The 17660-nt window shown below is 42.5% G+C and overlaps 1 protein-coding gene across 7 annotated transcripts in view; it reads left to right on the top strand.

Annotated features, from left to right (window-relative positions):
• Positions 1-17660, top strand: part of PHF14 (PHD finger protein 14) — a 370565-nt gene that overhangs the window by 13240 nt on the left and 339665 nt on the right. For 6 of the 7 annotated variants that reach the window (XM_089654588.1, XM_089654587.1, XM_089654589.1 and 3 more), the window contains exons 2-3: positions 6702-6812; positions 14546-15180. In XM_089654588.1, coding sequence (XP_089510714.1) covers positions 6702-6812; positions 14546-15180 — 746 coding nt within the window. The remainder of the gene's footprint in view (positions 1-6701; positions 6813-14545; positions 15181-17660) is intronic. The other variant, XM_089654591.1, reaches the window with a different exon arrangement.

Below are 17660 nucleotides of genomic sequence, written 5' to 3'. Positions count from 1 at the left end.
GAAGAATGGAAAACAGAAGAGTTTAGTATCAATTTAAGATGTCAGCACCTGGGAGAGAGGACAGCGGGTGAACCCGGCTGGTGTGAACACACCACCGGATCGTAGGACAGGTGAGTGGCTGTTATTTAAAAGTCTGCAGCTACAGTTTTTGTAGCCAACAACTTTTATTTTTTTTCAGATTTGACTGGAGCTCCGTTTTAAACCTACACCCATGTGAAGGACAGGTGATCCATGCATTCCCATGGAGGCCGTCTCATTCATATCTACACAGCCGCTGCTCCCAGTTTGACATCCATGTGGGTTTGTGTCTCCAGATGCAAACAATGTGAGTTTAGGAACATGCATCCACACAGATGTCACGTTGGGAGCAGCGGCATTGTCCGCACAACACATTGGATGGTTTTCATGTACAATAAAAACTGGCCAGACTCTCACTAGTGCTGTCTCATGCTTCCTACATATATATGTAGTCTGCCAGTTTGCTGGTCATGCTACTATTCAGAATGCAGCCTATACATGTTCCCAATAGTCAGTGGTGTCATTCATGTTAGTATATGGAGAGGCTGAATATCCCTGCAGGTTACCAAGTGTTTCAGGTGTGTATGGTCTCTGTTTACATACAAATTGTGCTTTTGAGTTGAGCTGTGTTCACTGCAGGGTGAATGGATCTCAGTAGTGTAGCATGTGCATTTCATTAACATTGTTCATTAACCTTTTATCTTGCCCTTGTGGCCTCTTATACTATAGAATTCAAAGACCCCACGCCAGAAAGTTCTGCTTACTTTGTGATTCAGGGCATGGCGGAATAGTGCTCCCTCTTAAAGTATAACTAAAGGCAAAACGATTTTTTTTTTTTTTTTAGTTTTGGATAAAGTGGAGGGGGATAAGGTTTTTTTTTTTTATTGCTATCTGTGCCCCCCATTAGGCAGATTCTTCCTCTCTATTTGTCCTGTTTACCATTGTGATCGAAAGTGAAATTAAAGAAAACCCCAAATTTGGGTTGTCCCCAGAAAAAAGAGGTGAAATTTTCCATTGGGGATATTGGTGCTCATGACCTGGGGCCCCAAAACATTCTCTTAATTTGTGGGGATTATCTCTCACTTCCTTTATTGGCTATGGGATAGGAAGTGAAGGGAAATCTCTGGAATGGGACACAGATTGCAAAAAATAAATTGACGGGTTGCAACCCTTCCTTACTCTATCCAGAATGAAAAAAAAAAAGCTTTGTCCATAGTTCTACTTTAAAGCAACACTGCCGTAAAAACATATACTTGGAGTAAAGAGCTCCCTGCAAAGAAGAAGTTTGATGCCCGCTTCTTCCGCTGTTCCCACTGCTGATCACTGCAGAAGTGAAGAGAAATTCCGCATTAAAGAGCTGTTAGAAAATGACAATTCCCCTCTGCATTCTGTGGTTCCTCCCATTGACCTGTGTCCTTTATTGATGTAGGAGGTCACCATATCAAACTACTGTGTGCAGTGGAGGACTAATAAAGTGACACTCCTGAAAGTCTCAATCAGTTAGCAGTCTAACCCTACATCATTCATTTTCAACCGTGTTACCATGAAGGAACCCTTGAAATAATTTTCAGGTCTCAGAGACCCCTTGCTAAAATTGCCTAGATGTATTTGTGTCCAGTGAAAAAAATGTCTTGTGGGATTGGTGCTCAGTGAAAAGAATGCCCTGTGGGATTGGTGCTCAGTGAAAAGAATGCCCTGTGGGATTGGTGCTCAGTGAAAAGAATGCCCTGTGGGATTGGTGCTCAGTGAAAAGAATGCCCTGTGGGATTGGTGAACAGTGAAAAGAATGCCTTGTGGGATTGGTGGCCAGGGAAAAAAATGCCCTGTGGGATTGGTGGCCAGGGAAAAGAATGCCCTGTGGGATTGGTGGCAAGGGAAAAGAATGCCCTGTGGGATTGGTGGCCAGGGAAAAGAATGCCCTGTGGGATTGGTGGCCAGGGAAAAGAATGCCCTGTGGGATTGGTGGCCAGGGAATAGAATGCCCTGTGGGATTGGTGGCCAGGGAATAGAATGCCCTGTGGGATTGGTGGCCTGGGAATAGAATGCCCTGTGGGATTGGTGGACTGGGAATAGAATGCCCTGTGGGATTGGTGGCCTGGGAATAGAATGCCCTGTGGGATTGGTGGCCAGGGAATAGAATGCCCTGTGGGATTGGTGGCCTGGGAATAGAATGCCCTGTGGGATTGGTGGCCTGGGAATAGAATGCCCTGTGGGATTGGTGGCCTGAGAGTAGAATGCCCTGTGGGATTGGTGGCCTGGGAATAGAATGCCCTGTGGGATTGGTGGCCTGGGAATAGAATGCCCTGTGGGATTGGTGGCCTGGGAATAGAATGCCCTGTGGGATTGGTGGCCTGGGAATAGAATGCCCTGTGGGATTGGCGGCCTGGGAATAGAATGCCCTGTGGGATTGGCGGCCTGGGAATAGAATGCCCTGTGGGATTGGCGGACTTGGGAATAGAATGCCCTGTGGGATTGGCGGACTTGGGAATAGAATGCCCTGTGGGATTGGCGGACTTGGGAATAGAATGCCCTGTGGGATTGGCGGACTTGGGAATAGAATGCCCTGTGGGATTGGCGGACTTGGGAATAGAATGCCCTGTGGGATTGGCGGACTTGGGAATAGAATGCCCTGTGGGATTGGCGGACTTGGGAATAGAATGCCCTGTGGGATTGGCGGACTTGGGAATAGAATGCCCTGTGGGATTGGCGGCCTGGGAATAGAATGCCCTGTGGGATTGGCGGCCTGGGAATAGAATGCCCTGTGGGATTGGCGGCCTGGGAATAGAATGCCCTGTGGGATTGGCGGCCTGGGAATAGAATGCCCTGTGGGATTGGCGGCCTGGGAATAGAATGCCCTGTGGGATTGGCGGCCTGGGAATAGAATGCCCTGTGGGATTGGCGGCCTGGGAATAGAATGCCCTGTGGGATTGGCGGCCTGGGAATAGAATGCCCTGTGGGATTGGCGGCCTGGGAATAGAATGCCCTGTGGGATTGGTGGCCAGGGAATAGAATGCCCTGTGGGATTGGTGGCCAGTTGGAGGAAGCCCCTCTACAGACATTGGTGTTGCTGATTACTTACATGAGAAAGGACAGAAGCTCCACTGGTCCCTATGCAGATGACTCTGCCAAGTGGCATTGTTGCAAACACCATGCAGACACTGTCCGTCAACCCCATTGCTCAAAGAACCCTGAACAACCTTTTGAAGGAACCCTGGTTGAGGAAGCAATCTGCCATAGGAGAAGTGAGTGTCTAACTTCTTTGCAGGGATCACTTTTCTCCAGATATTAGTACAAATTAGAAAATGAACTGCATTCACCTAAGCACCTTTTATTAAAAACCTGTATTTCCATGTATTTCCAATGTTGTTTTTTAAAAATATTTAAATATTTGTCAACTCCAGTCAAAGGTCTTTTTTTAGTTTTGGATTGAGTGGGGAAGGGTGAGATCCTGTATCTGAATTTTATTGCTGTCTGAAGCCTTGCTGGGGAGATATACTGTCCTGATGACAACATTGTCATCAGAACTGAAAGTGAGCCAAAACCTCCAAGAGCACAGACGGCAATACGGTTCTAGCCTTCCTCAAGTCTGAAAAAAGTGTTTTTGTTTTTTTTTTTTGTTGTGTCTTGTTCTGTTGGAGATTTTCCCTCTGTTACTTGTTCTGGTGATAACATGTTCACAGTGACAGGTGAGAACCGTTAAAAGTGACAGATGGGGTCCTGAGCCTTCTCCCATTCTATCCAAAACTAAACGTTTGACTGGCCATACACTTTACAAGTATTCTTCTGTCAATGGTTGGTGCTTGTTTGAATTTGATTGGTCTACAAGGTGATATCAAGATTTATTAAGATGGATGTTTTGATAAATACAACATACTGTCATGCTCTTAATTTCTCTTTGTCATATCGAAGGCCTATATTGGTGTTTTGCTCTAGTTATTTTTATTACCTGCATGTTGCAAATGCAATACCAATTGTATTTTGCATTAACAACATTTTCAAAGCATAATTGCACCATAGTGATTTCTGTGACTGACTTTGCAGTTCTGCATGTCCAGATAAAACTAACTTCATCTGTGTCAAAGCTATGATCTGTTATTTATGGTACTTCTCATCCTCTAAAACACCATTTTGATAGCCCTCACAATTAAGTGTCAGCATACAAAAAAATTCTGTGGCTACAGTTCGGCAATGGTGGTGTCCTTGTGTATAGACCAGTAAGCTTTGTTTAATATTGTTCCTCTGCCAAGCTGTTGGTTTTTTTTCTTCAAGTTGGTTATCTGGAAACAGGTGTAAGTGGCCTCAATAGTGCTATCAGGACTCACATAATCCAGCCAACCAGAACAGAGTTCAAAATTGGACCATAGAACTCATTGGCAAAGGGCTAATTGCATCTGTTTACAGAGACAGTCTAGCCAGAAGTGAGAGATCTGAACCTGGACCAATCTTTAAGTACAAGAAAGGGTTAGAACTTCTGAATTTCCATAGAGGAAATTTTGCACGTCCGGCCCAGTTGACAGCTGTGGACAGTGCATTCATATTGTTTTCAGACCACCTTCACTTTTCCAATGTTATGTTGCAGACTGATAATAGAGTTGTTTAAATTCATTTTTTTTCTCAATAATCTACACTCAGTACGCCATAATGACAAAGTTAAAATAGAATTTTAGAAATGTTTGCAAATGTATGAAAAAGGAAAAACTGAAAAATCCCATTGGCCTAAGTATCCAGACCCTTTGCTGCAACATTTGAAATTTAGCTCAAATGCCTCCCATTTTTCTTGAACGTTGCTGAGATGTTTATACACCTTGATTGGAGTCCACCTGTGGTAAATTAAAATGATCGTACATGATTTGGAAAGGTACACACCTCTCTATAAAAGGCCTCACAGCTGACAATGCATACTGTTTCAGAGCAAAAGCCAGAAACTGCCTGCAGAGCTCATAGACAGGATTATTGCAAGGCACAGATCTGGGGAATGCTACAATAAAAATTCTGCTGCACTAAAGATTCCCAGGTTCACAGTGGCCTCCATAGTTCTCAAATAGAAGAAGTTTTAGCAAACCAGGACTCTTCCAAGAGCTGGTCACCTGGCCAAACTGAGCAATTAGGGAGAAGGGCCTTAGAGTGGTGACCAAGAACCCAATGGTCACTATGACTGAGCTTCAGAGGTCCTGTATGGAGATGGTATGGGACGGTACAAAGTTCCAGAAGGAAAACCATCACTGCAGCCCTCTACTGATCTGGGCTGTATGGCAGAGTGGCTAGATGAAAGCCTCTCCTGAGTGCAAAACATATGAAAGCCCTCTTGGAGTTTCCAAAAAAAAGCACCAGAAGGTCTCTGAGTATGAGGAACAAGATTCTCTGGTCTGATGAAACCAAGATTCAACAGTTTGGCCTCAGTTCTAAGTATTAGTTCTGGAGGAAACCAGTCAGCGTTCATCACCTGCCCAAAACCATGCAAACACTGAAGCATGGTGTTGGTAGTATCATGCTGTGGGGGTGTTTTTCAGCAGCAGGGACTGGGAGACTGGTCAGGGTTGAAGGAAAGATGAATGGAGCAAAGGAAAGAGAGATCCTCAATGAAAACCTTCTCCAAAGCGCTCAGGACCTCTGACTGGGCTAAAGGTTCATCTTCCAACATAACAGTGATCCTAAGCACACAGCCAAGACAACACAGGAGTGGCTTAGTGACAATTCTATGAATGTCCAAGAGTGGCCTAGCCAAAGCCCTGACTTGAACCCTATTGAATATCTCTGGAGAGACCTGAAAATGGCTGTCCACCAACTGTCCCCATCCAATCTGACTAAGTTTGAGAGTATTTGCAAAGAAGAATGGCAGAACCCCCCCAAATCCAGGTGTGCAAAGCTTGTGTCATGCATAAAAAGACTCAAGGCTGTTTTTGCTGCTAAAAGTGCTTTAACAAGGTACTGAGTAAAGGGTCTGAACACTTCAGTGCATGATATTTTCAGTTTTTTCTTTTTAATAAATTCAGAGATTTCTAAAAATCTGTTTTTCTTATGTCATTATGGGATACTGAGTGTAGATTAATGAGAAAACATGAATTTAAACAACTGTAGTATCAGGCTGCAACATAACAAAATCAAACAAAGTGAAGGGGCCTGAATACTTTATGAATGCACTGTAGATCATTGTTTTTGTCAGCGGAACTTCCAGCTTTCTCTCTCCATAGTACACTCTCTGTATAATCTTTGGAGAAGTCCTGATTGACTCAAATTGAGGAGGAAGCTTCCTAATGATTAATAAATATCTGGGAAAGGATCTAAACCTTACTAACTCAAAACAAATGACCAAAGCTCAACTTTAAAGAGACCCTGCCAGGTCCATAATCAAATGCAAACAATGCTTCCTTGCAGTAGAAGAGGTAATGAAATCTCCAGCAGCCCATGTCTCCTGCCATCTCCCTTTTCTGGCCGCTTTAAGACTTTTGAGCATGCAACACTCCTGACAGTCCTACAGAGGCTGCAGCACTGGAATGAAGGGAAGGTTGGAGATGCAGGTCATTGGAAAGGCGAATATACGATCTCCTATTGCAGTGGGAGTCACGCTTGCATTTGTTTATGGTCTTGACTGGATCTCTATAATTGTGTTATGAGATTACTTTGGATACCACCTTTTAATTATAAAAAAAACCCGAAAAAAACAAAAAATACTTTCGTTGCAGTGGACCGGAGTTCGAAAAGACGTCAAGTGAAGCCTTTGGCAACTTCCCTTCTTGAAGCATTGGATTATGATAGCTCAGATGACAGTGATTTTAAAGTTGGAGATGCTTCAGGTATTTTTTTTTTAAATAAATTTTGAAGTAGCCATACACATCTATAATGCTGCACATTATCTTGACTACTTGTGATAACAGATTTAAATCAATTTGTGTATGTTGACCAGTAAAAATAATGAATCAGATGCCTTTACTGTGGTGATGCTGGCACTGTATACCAGGGCTATCATTGGTGCCAAAGTGGCTTGGTCTTTTCAAAATTTGTGCTGTATATGTTTGCTTCTGTGCTTATTTGTCTAGCATGCGGTGTGATTTTTTTTTTTCACTGCTGTTGTCTTTAACAAAAGTTACAGTAACCCCGCTATTGGCAGAGTTAAAGGCTTTATTTTTCAAGATTGGCAAACTGATGGGTACAACCACTTTTGACTTCTTACATCAACTTTGGCCTCCAGTGGCAAAATTCCAGGTACTTCATGGGCAGCACATTAGAAAATTAATTTGCACTCTTGCCTTGCAGAGTTAGGGTTTTGGGTATGCTTGTAGATAGGCACCTGAGGCACGTTTTTATGCAAATTCTGCGCAGATCTTGCATGGTTGAGTTCTAAATAGACGTGTGTTTCTTTACGATCTGTTTTTTGGCCGAAAATGTATTTTTGGGAGATTCGGATGTAAACGAATTTCCGAATGGACATAGTAACGAATGTCAACGAATCCGAAAAAAAGTTTTAATGAAATGAACAAATGCATTTGTTTAATTTGGATGACATCACTAAATTGTGATAGTAGTGTGGGCCCATGGAGAAATTAATTCAGTTTTTGAATTTGTTTGAGGATTCAGATAACAAATGGATTCCAATTTTTAGTTCCATTAAGTTAATTAGGTGCACATGACAACAGTCGATATTGTCCAGTCAGCTCATGCCATTTCTCTTGGTGGATTGGAATAGCGTCCCAAAATATCAAATCCATTTGATTTGATAATATATGGATGTATAGCATTAAAGAGAATGGAGTGAGAGATGGAAACCTAAATGGTCTCCTAGTCCTTGCTGGAAGGATTTACTGGTACCACACCCCTTATTAATAAGACACTGCAGATAGGGGCCCTAACTAGAAAAAACTAATGGGGTTTTGAAGATGCCATACCAAACAATAGAAAATCAAAATTTGTGTAACAATTATCACTTTATTGTTAAAAATGAGCCACCAAAATGGTCAAACATCGCATATACACGTTTGTTTAAAAAGCATAACATGCTTGAGTCAAATTTGTCAAAAATTACTGCATAAAAATGACCTACTAGCACATACAACAAATAGACATAACCTTTCACAGATTGCTGGGTTAGTTGCTGTTAATGGCAAGTACAACAAAATAACAGTCTTTCCCAGATTAATACTTTATAAATTTTACTGACGCGTTTCATGGGACACAGCCCGCTTCTTCAGGGAGACGAAGCATATATTTCTGAGATATAAAAAAGTAGGCCAAAGATATAAGCCATAAATGCATAACAAGTTATAATAATAAAAATGACACAAACAGTATTAGCATTTACCAGTTGGTGATATTAGTGACTTCATATAAGGCCAATGAAATGACACGAGCATCTGATTCAGACATAGATAGAGGGGAACCCTTCAACCAAAGATATCAATGTCCGCCAGCCAGCTGAAATCATCGATCCGCCAGCCATATGAAATCATCGATCCATAATGAAAGGCTGAAACATCATCAAAATCACAAAATTTAGAGTGTCCCAGGGCATTCCAAACTACACCCCTACATTAAGGATCGATGATTTAATCTTGCTGGCGGATCAATGATTTTACCTGGCTGGAGGATATTGATATCTTTGGTTGAAGCATTCCCCTCTATCTGTGTCGGGATCAGATGCTCGTGTCATTTCATTGGCTAATCCATTGTCTTCAGTACTTTTGCGATAAATCAGAACAAATATGTAAATCAGGATGAGTTGGGCTTTAAAAGCTCCTGTTGGAATTTGCTTAACCCCCCTGGCGGTATTCCCGAGTGTAGCTCGGGGTAAAGTTTCAGTACCAAAAGAGGTAACCCCGAGCTACACTCGGGCTTACCATGCGGCATTGCTCAGGGATTCCCTACATCGCTTACCTTGTCCTTCGCTCCCGCGATGCGTCCCCTGCAGCGTCCCCGGCCATCTCCTCCGGCCGATGCCGGCATCTGGCTTCCATGTTGCGGCCCCTGTGACGTTGGGACGTACGGGCGCCGGAACAATTTGAAAATTTTTAAAAAATGAAATCTTTTTTAAAACTATTATTTCATAGCAAAACATTCCTGTATCAAAGCATTTCACATACATTTTGTCCCGACTGCTTTGTCCGGCGCCCTGCCTGCATTTTGACTGTTTTTTCTGCCTGGAAACGTAGAAAAGTCCACGGCGTCCAAAAAGCGTCCCTTTAGGTCAAAATCGGTTTTAGACCGGCTAGAGAACAGCGATAGTAAATCAGAACCACTTGCAGAATTGAGTGATAATGATTTGTGGGGAAATTCCTCATCAGACACTGAAAACGATTTTGCGACTTTGCTCAGTGATGTGCGAACTTGGCACTCTATTTCAAATTTCAGTGTTTTTGGTTTGATTATATTATTGAATTTAATTTATTATTATATTATTATTTTTTATGAGTATTTATTAAGTAATTACTAAGAATTGCAGGCCTACAATACATAACACCAAATTTCCATGCAAAAAAAATGGTACCGCTTTTGGTACAAAATTCCTGACATAATCATACCGCCAGGGAGGTTAATAGGATGCCCCAGTTTTGGTGCTCCTAAAGTACTCTGAACCAGAGTTGAACTTGCATGCTGGTCTCTTTAGTCAACATTTTAAGCATGTGTTCAGGCTGATTATATCGACTACAAATAAGATTTAGCGATACAAAATGATGGCAACCCCCCCGTTTCCTAACTAGCTTTTGCAGTAAGGTGCACATGGAAGGCCAACGCACATCACAAATCAGCAAAACTTTCCCAGCACACTTAACAGCTAGTCTGCAAACAAATCAAATTCTTTAACAATTCACATTAAGAACAGAGGGTTTAGTTGCACACATACGGCATACTTGCAAATATACCGTATGTGGAAGCTGTAGTGCCTACGTCAAGGCTACTCTGTACTGCAGTCCTAACTCTATATGTTTGAGAGTCTCTAAGTTGGAGCATATATAATATTGGATACACTGAGAGCACGTTTACCTGGAGGGAGCTCACCTCTCCTTAAAGGCACAGACACACATTGGACAACCAGAAAAAGCACAAAGGCAGCTGAAGGCAACCAATATGTCTCCACACCAAATCACCAAACAAGGTTTTCAAAAAGATGGCAGCCACCCCAATTTACAACTAGCCTTTGCAGTAAGATGCACATGGAAGGACAATGCACATCACAAGCAAAAATTCCGCAGTACGCTTACCAGCTAGCCTGCAAACAAACCAAATTGGCCCTGTCTAACAATTCACTTTAAAAACAGAGCGTTTTATTGCACACCTTTATTTCAGGTACTTATATAGTGCCGTCAATTTACACAGCGTTTTACATATATATTGTACATTCACATCAGTCCCTAACCCTCGAAGGGCGTACAATCTAAGGTCCCTAACTCACATTCATACATACTAGGGCCAATTTAGAAAGGATCCAGTTAGCCTACCACATTTCCACAATATGTGGAAGCCGCAGTACCCACATCAAGGCTCCTCTATGTACTGTGGACCTAACTATAGTTTTGAGAGTCTCCAAGTTGGAGCACATATTGCAGTGGATAAATTAAGGACAGGTTTGCCTTGAGGGAGCCCGCTCCTCCCTAAAGGTACAGGGACACGTTGGATGCCAGCAAGAGCTCAATGACAACTGAAGGTATCCAGTATGTCTCCACACCAAGTCAATGAAAAAGCTATACAAGAAGATGGCAACCCCCACAATTTATAACTAGTCTTTGCAGTAAGGTGTGCAAGGAAGGGCAACGCACACACAAATCAAAAATTTCTCGGCACAAATAAGAAGTAATTGGAATCTCTCTGAATAGATAAATAAAAAATCATTGTTGATATGTTTTGAAGGTGCAAGATCCTGTCATTCTAATCTCTGCTTTGCTACATTGATGATCATTGATTTGGAACAAACATCCATTCATTGGCAAACTCCATGTTCTAGTGGACTCACCAAGTAGTGACATGGGTATGGATGACAACATGCACCTTTTTTTAAAAAAAAAACAGGTCATCTGTGACCCCCAGCAGGGGTAAAATAAATAAATAAAATCAGCTCTGACTGTAATACTATCTTTGCCACTGTTGGCTGCAGTCGCTGATTTTCTCCTCTAGGTGTTCTGAGTCGTCTTGGTTGAGTAACATCCACATCATTCAACCTGGAAGACTGAGGACATGCTGCAGGTGTACAGCGTCTTGGACCTGTTCCCCGAGGGGGCCTTATGGCAACATCCTGCACATAAAGTTGCAGGTAACAGACACTGCCGTGATCTCTGCATCATTAAATCTGTAAAGGGAGCAAACCCTGTATGTCACATGACCGGCTTGCAGACATCTGTAAAAGGTAAATAATATAATAAAAAAAAAAAAAAAAGAAAAGACAAAAGCAAAAAGTAGGAATCGGGGGAGCACTGGGTTGTGGGAGGAGGAACATAGAGTTGGCTGTTAAATGCCCCTTCATCTTTGTTGTCTGGTCCCACTGTCCTGATGCTGTAACTGCACCGCTGGTTTTAGCCCCAGTTTGTAGCGGCACATTTTCTGCATCATGAAGTCATGATACCAACACGTGGCTTAATGTCTGCAGCATTTGAGGAACCCGAATTCTTGGGCGGATATCTTGCCACTGGAGAGCTATAAAGATAAAAGAAGTCAGCGTGTGATTTAAACTGCCAGTAACCATGCAAACTAAAGTAAAATATTGGTTGGATTTGACCTTTTTAAATGTCATTACTACTGTTTTTAATGTTTTAAAAGAAGATTGTAGGGGAAGTGGATGCTCTGGTCCTGGCGGAGTTGGTTAGAAGCCTTGAACGTCTAACGTGCCGCTAAGGGTGAACGTTTCCTTTAATTTTAGATGGGGGGGAGATGTACTAAAACTGGTGCACGCGGAATCTGGTGCAGCTGTGCATGGTAGCCAGTCAGCTTCCAGATTTTACCGTCAAATCTTCATTGAACAAGCTGAAGTAAGAAGCCAATTGGGCACCATGCACAGCTGCACCAGATTCTGAGTGCGCCAGTTTTAGTAAATCTCCCCCATAACATCAGGTTTGTTTAGTTGGCCTTCATTCAAATTGTTTGGATTAGGTGTTTTAAAATTACTTTGGGTGTATTTAATTCGTTTTTCTCAATTCCAAAGGCCATGTCCAGTCATTGGTTCAAAGCAGGGTATTGCTGGTTACTAGTGTTGCCACTTCATTCCTTTAAGTTCCAGGTCACATCGGGTGCTATTTGCATGCCAGGCGACTTGCAAATCGTATGCCAAGTCGCACCCTATTATCTGCTATTAGAGCGGTCATATTGGCGCGGTTCCGGCTTGGTCGGAGCCGCACCGATTTCTACAGTAGTACATGCACTACTTTTGTTGCGATTTGCATAGACATCTGTGTCAGATGTCTTGGAAATCGGCAGGTCACCTGATTTTGAAATCGTGTGACTTCGTTGTAAGTCGCACAGTTTCAAAATCGGCTTTGATGTGACCGGGGTGTAAAAAAGAACACATTATCTGCAATAAATTATTGTCAGAACCTGTGTAATTAATGTGTTCAGTTGTTTTAAAGGAATCTGGTGGCAACCCTAGTCACTAGTCTTGGAAGCAGCTATCATGCGTGATTGGTAGGCAGCTACTGACCTTTCTTTTTTTTCTTTTCATTTTTTTTTTTTTTGCCTTCAATGGTGATAAAAAAATACGTCAGGGTCAGGCCTTTGGTATTTTATTTCCCGTTTTTAGGAAATTTTCTGTCCCAGAGACCCAACAGGGAAAGGAAATCTCTCAAGTCAAGAAAAATTCCCCCTTAGAGACCTGCAACTGTGCTATTATTGGGGGGATTTCCCCTCACCTCCTGTCCCAGTGACAACTATTTGAATTGAAAAACTTTGGATTTCCCATTCTACCAGGTACAGTGATCACCGGGAACATTGGGGTTAATCTCCTCAGTTGGGCAACAATATAAACCTTACAGGGGTTTTACCACTTCCACCTTCTATCCGATGTCAAAATTGTTTTGTGTTTTTATGCAATTTAGGGCAAGTGGTCCGTGCATTAAATATTGTGACCATCACCTGAGCTTGTGTAAGCCTTTCCTAAGGTTGTCAGTGGGAATAATGTAAATTTTTCTGGACTCCCTTTGGGCTCTTAATTAGAGAAGGGCAGATTCATACAGGTTTTAAGAGCCAAGAATTGCCAATAAAAGCTCTGTTTTGCCAGACAATGTACACTTTCATTGATCACCTTAGGAAAAACAACCTGGTAAAGCTTGGGAGGTATGTTTCTTCAATCATGCCTATAGAGCAGGGGTCTCCAAACTTTTTAAACAAAGGGCCTTCAGACTATATGAGGGCCGGATCTTTGGGATTAGAGGGGAAAACTGGTGCCCCATTGTTGGTGTCCATGGGAAAAATCGTTCTTCACTGTTGTCAGTAGGAGAAAAAAATGCTCGTCATTAATGTCTGTAGAAGAAAAAATTCTCCATCTTTGGTGTAAGTGGGAGAAATAGTGCCCCCCTGATGGTGTCAATCGGAGGAATGATGCATTGTTGTTGTCAATAGGAGGAATAGTGCCCCCCCGTTGGTGTCAGTGGGAAGAATAGTGCCTGGTTGTCAGAGGTCAGAATAGTACCCGTTGTTGGTGTCAGTGGGAGGGATAGTTCCCTGTTTGTGTAGTGGGAAGAATAGTGCCCCATTGTTGGTGTCAATGGGAGGAATAGTGCCCCATCATTGGTGTCAGTGGGAGGAATAGTGCCCCATTGTTGGTATCAGTGGGAGGAATAGTGCCCCATTGTTGGTATCAGTGGGAGGAATAGTGTCCCATCATTGGTGTCAGTGGGAGGAATAGTGCCCCATTGTTGGTATCAGTGGGAGGAATAGTGCCCCATTGTTGGTATCAGTGGGAGGAATAGTGCCCCATTGTTGGTGTCTGGTGAGGAATAGTGCCTCGTTAGTGTCAGCGGGTGGAATAGTGCCCCGTTGGTGTCGGCGGGAGGGATAGTGCCCCGTTGGTGTCGGCGGGAGGGATAGTGCCCCGTTGGTGTCGGCGGGAGGGATAGTGCCCCGTTGGTGTCGGCGGGAGGGATAGTGCCCCGTTGGTGTCGGCGGGAGGGATAGTGCCCCGTTGGTGTCGGCGGGAGGGATAGTGCCCCGTTGGTGTCGGCGGGAGGGATAGTGCCCCATTTGTTGGTGTCGGCGGGAGGGATAGTGCCCCGTTTGTTGGTGTCGGCGGGAGGGATAGTGCCCCGTTTGTTGGTGTCGGCGGGAGGGATAGTGCCTGTTGTCAGTAGCAGGAATTATGCCCCATTGTTGGTGTCACTGGCAGGAATAGTGGCTTGTATCAGGGGAAGGATAAAGGCAAGCAAGGGGCCACATCTGGCCTCCTGGCCGCAGTTGGAGACCACTGCCATAAACTATCTGGATCTTGGAATCTGTATTACTATGTCTATCTGGTGTCTTGTGCCAAAATATTATATAACAGTTAAACGTTTTTGGAAAGACATTTTGGGATTTTTTTCTGCTGCTTCTTGGACGTTTGTATGTTTTTACTTTCTAGATTCCGATGGCAGTATGAATGGGAGTGATGATGGGTCAAAAGACAGCGGAGAAGGTTCTGGCAGTGACTCAGAAGAGAGCCTAAAAGAAGACGACATGACTGCAATAGGGGGAGAGGAAGTCAAAGATGCTGGTGGGGAAGATGAAGGCACAGAAACTCAGGAAAAGCTAAAAGAAGAGGAGCCGACCAAAGAAGAGACCAAGAAAGAGGAGTGCGAGAAGCCTCAGAATAAAAAGGAAAGAACCAGTGAGGTAGACATTAGCGCTGAAGACCAAAATAACGAGCCTAAAAAATGGAACCTACGCAGACACCGACCAATGCTGGACTTCATCACTATGGAAGAGTTAAATGCCATGGATGATTATGACAGCGAGGATGACAATGACTGGAGGCCAACCATGGGTAAGAGAAAAGGAAAGTCCTCTACTGGTGACGGCAGCGACGGGGAAGACGACGATGAGGATGACGGAAGCGAGGGAGAGTCCAGCCATCATGCCGGCAATAAAGATGACAGCAGCAGCTCCAGCGAGGATGAGCAGAAGAAGAAGAAAATCAAGATTCCCAGTAGAAACAGCGGAGATGATGAGGAGCTGACGAACGACAGCTTGACGTTGTCTCAGAGCAAAAGTAATGAGGTAATTTGTAACGTCTCACGACAGGTTGATCGAAATGTGTAAAAACGGTATTGTCTTTACTCTGACTCTGCCAAGAGTAAAACAGTAATGTGTACTGAGAGAGAAAATTGTCAAGATCACTTACAGGCCTATATAAGAGGAGCTCCAGGCAGCCTAAAGGGACAGTTAAAGTATATGAACTGTTCTGCCATTTTGGCTAACCTTGTAATTTATAAAACTCTACCACACAGTATAGCCAATTAGATTACTCCATTCTGTCCTGTATCATCTATATGCTCATCTTCTAATATATCTGCTGAGCCATTTTACAGATATGCTGTGAATAGCCTGCATTGTAGAGGTACTTTGAATTCATCCTGTTCTCATAAATTATAGACAGCTGAAGGATCATAAGGAGGGACACGGCCCCACCCCATTTGCTAGCTCCTATGGAACCATCTAGGTGTCAGAGGAAGCAAAAAATCAAGAAAACAATGATGAACTTTTTGTATTACAAATTCTAGAAATCACAATTTTACAGCAGACCCTGTAATTAACCACTTCCAGACCGGACACTTTTACCCCCTTCCTGATTTTCCAATTTTCCAATTTTCAGCTTTTAGCGCTATCACACTTTGAATGACAATTGCGGTCATGCAACACTGTACCCAAATGAATTTTTTACCATTTTTTTGAGATAGATAAAGCTTTATTTTGGTGGTATTTATTCACCACTGGGATTTGTATTTTTTTTGCTATGTAAATGAAATGTCCAAAAATTTTGAAAAAAAGTCTTTTTTTTATAAAATTTTGCAAATAAATAATATTTCATCATAAATCTTAGCCAAAATTTATTCCGTTATCTTTTTAGTAAAAAAAAAATATAAGCAAAAAGTATAATTTTTAAACCTTTTTTTTTACATTTTTATTTTATTTTTTTATATTATTATTTTTTTTTTTTACATACTGTCACCCTAGCAGTACAGTGTCACCCTGGTGACACTGTACTACTTGTGAGGGGTGATGAAGATTTTTTTTTTTTTTTTTTTTTTACACTGATTGCTTTTACACCCATATAGGATGTAAAAGCAATCATTTCTCTTTCTCTCTGTGTGCATTCTTGCACTCATTGAGAAGAAATGAGTGAGCTGTGATTGGTCACAGCTTGTCACATGGTACAAGGCTGTTGTGAATAGTGACCATGTGACCTCTGTGATCATTCACAGATTTCACACATAGTAATCAATGATGTCAGAAGTGACATCTTGCTTACTACTTTGCATGTGATCACTGATTGGCCAATCAGTGATCACATGATCGGGATCTCGTACGGAGGTCCCGTCCGACGATCGGTGTTTCACTGTGTCCGGAGGACACAGCGGGCACTGGATTGCGGTGCTGCGCACTCCCAGGGAGCGCGCACAAGCAGGGTGCGGGGAGGCCGTTTATAGACGGCCACCCGACCCTGCAGTGCCACCGTCCGGCCGTTTATATACAACGGCCGGTCGGGAAGTGGTTAAAGAACTTACAAAAAAATCAGTTTATTAAAGTATAAAGGCAAAACGTCTTTAGATTTGGATAACAGTGGAGAGGGATTAGAACCCCTGTCAGGTTTTATTGTTTGTGCCCCTGTTAGAGAGATTCTCCCTCTCTATATGTCCTGTTTACCATTATCATTGAAAGTGCAAGTAAAAGAAAATCCCACATTTTGGGTTGTCACCAGAAAAGTAATAGAGGAGAAAACTTTCAATGCAGACACTAGTTCTGGTGACCTGCGGGGGGGGGGGGGGGGCACCAAGGAATTCCCTAAACCACATCATGTTCAGACACTTTTATCCCCTTCCTGTCCAGGCCAATTTTCAGCTTTCAGCGCTGTCACACTTTGAATGACAATTGCGCGGTCATGCAACACTGTGCCCATATGAATTTTTTAGCATTTTTTTGAGACAGATAAAACTTTATTTTGGTGGTATTTATTCACCACTGGGATTTTTTTTTTTTTTTTTTTTTTGCTCTATAAATGAAAAAGTTCAAACATTTTGAAAGTGTTTTTCTTATAAAATTTTGCAAATCTTTTTTCATAAATCTTGGCCAAAATTTATTCAGTTATCTTTTTAGAAAAAAAAAAACGCAAATTTAATTTATAACCAAAAACTATAATTTTTCTAAATTTGTTTTTACATTACATTTTTTTTTTACATACTGTCACCCTGGCAGTACAGTGTCACCACAGTGACACTGTACTACTTGTGGTGGGGTGATGACTTTTTTTTTTTTTTAACTGATTTCTTTTACACCCATAAAGGCTGTAAAAGCAATCATTTCTCCTTCTGTCTGGCTGCATTCTTGCAACCATTGAGAAATATTGTGTGAGCTGTGAATAGCCTTGTACCATGTGATTTCTGTGATCATTCACAGATTTCACTAATAGTAAGCAATGATGTCAGGAAGTGACATCTTGTTTACTACTATTCATGTGATCACTGATTGGCCAATCAGTG

This window comes from Staurois parvus, unplaced genomic scaffold, assembly GCF_062004578.1.
Source record: "Staurois parvus isolate SC_StPar_1 unplaced genomic scaffold, SC_StPar_1.0 ptg000779l, whole genome shotgun sequence".
NCBI classification, from domain to species: domain Eukaryota; kingdom Metazoa; phylum Chordata; class Amphibia; order Anura; family Ranidae; genus Staurois; species Staurois parvus.
This window is presented reverse-complemented; position numbering and strand designations above follow the sequence as displayed.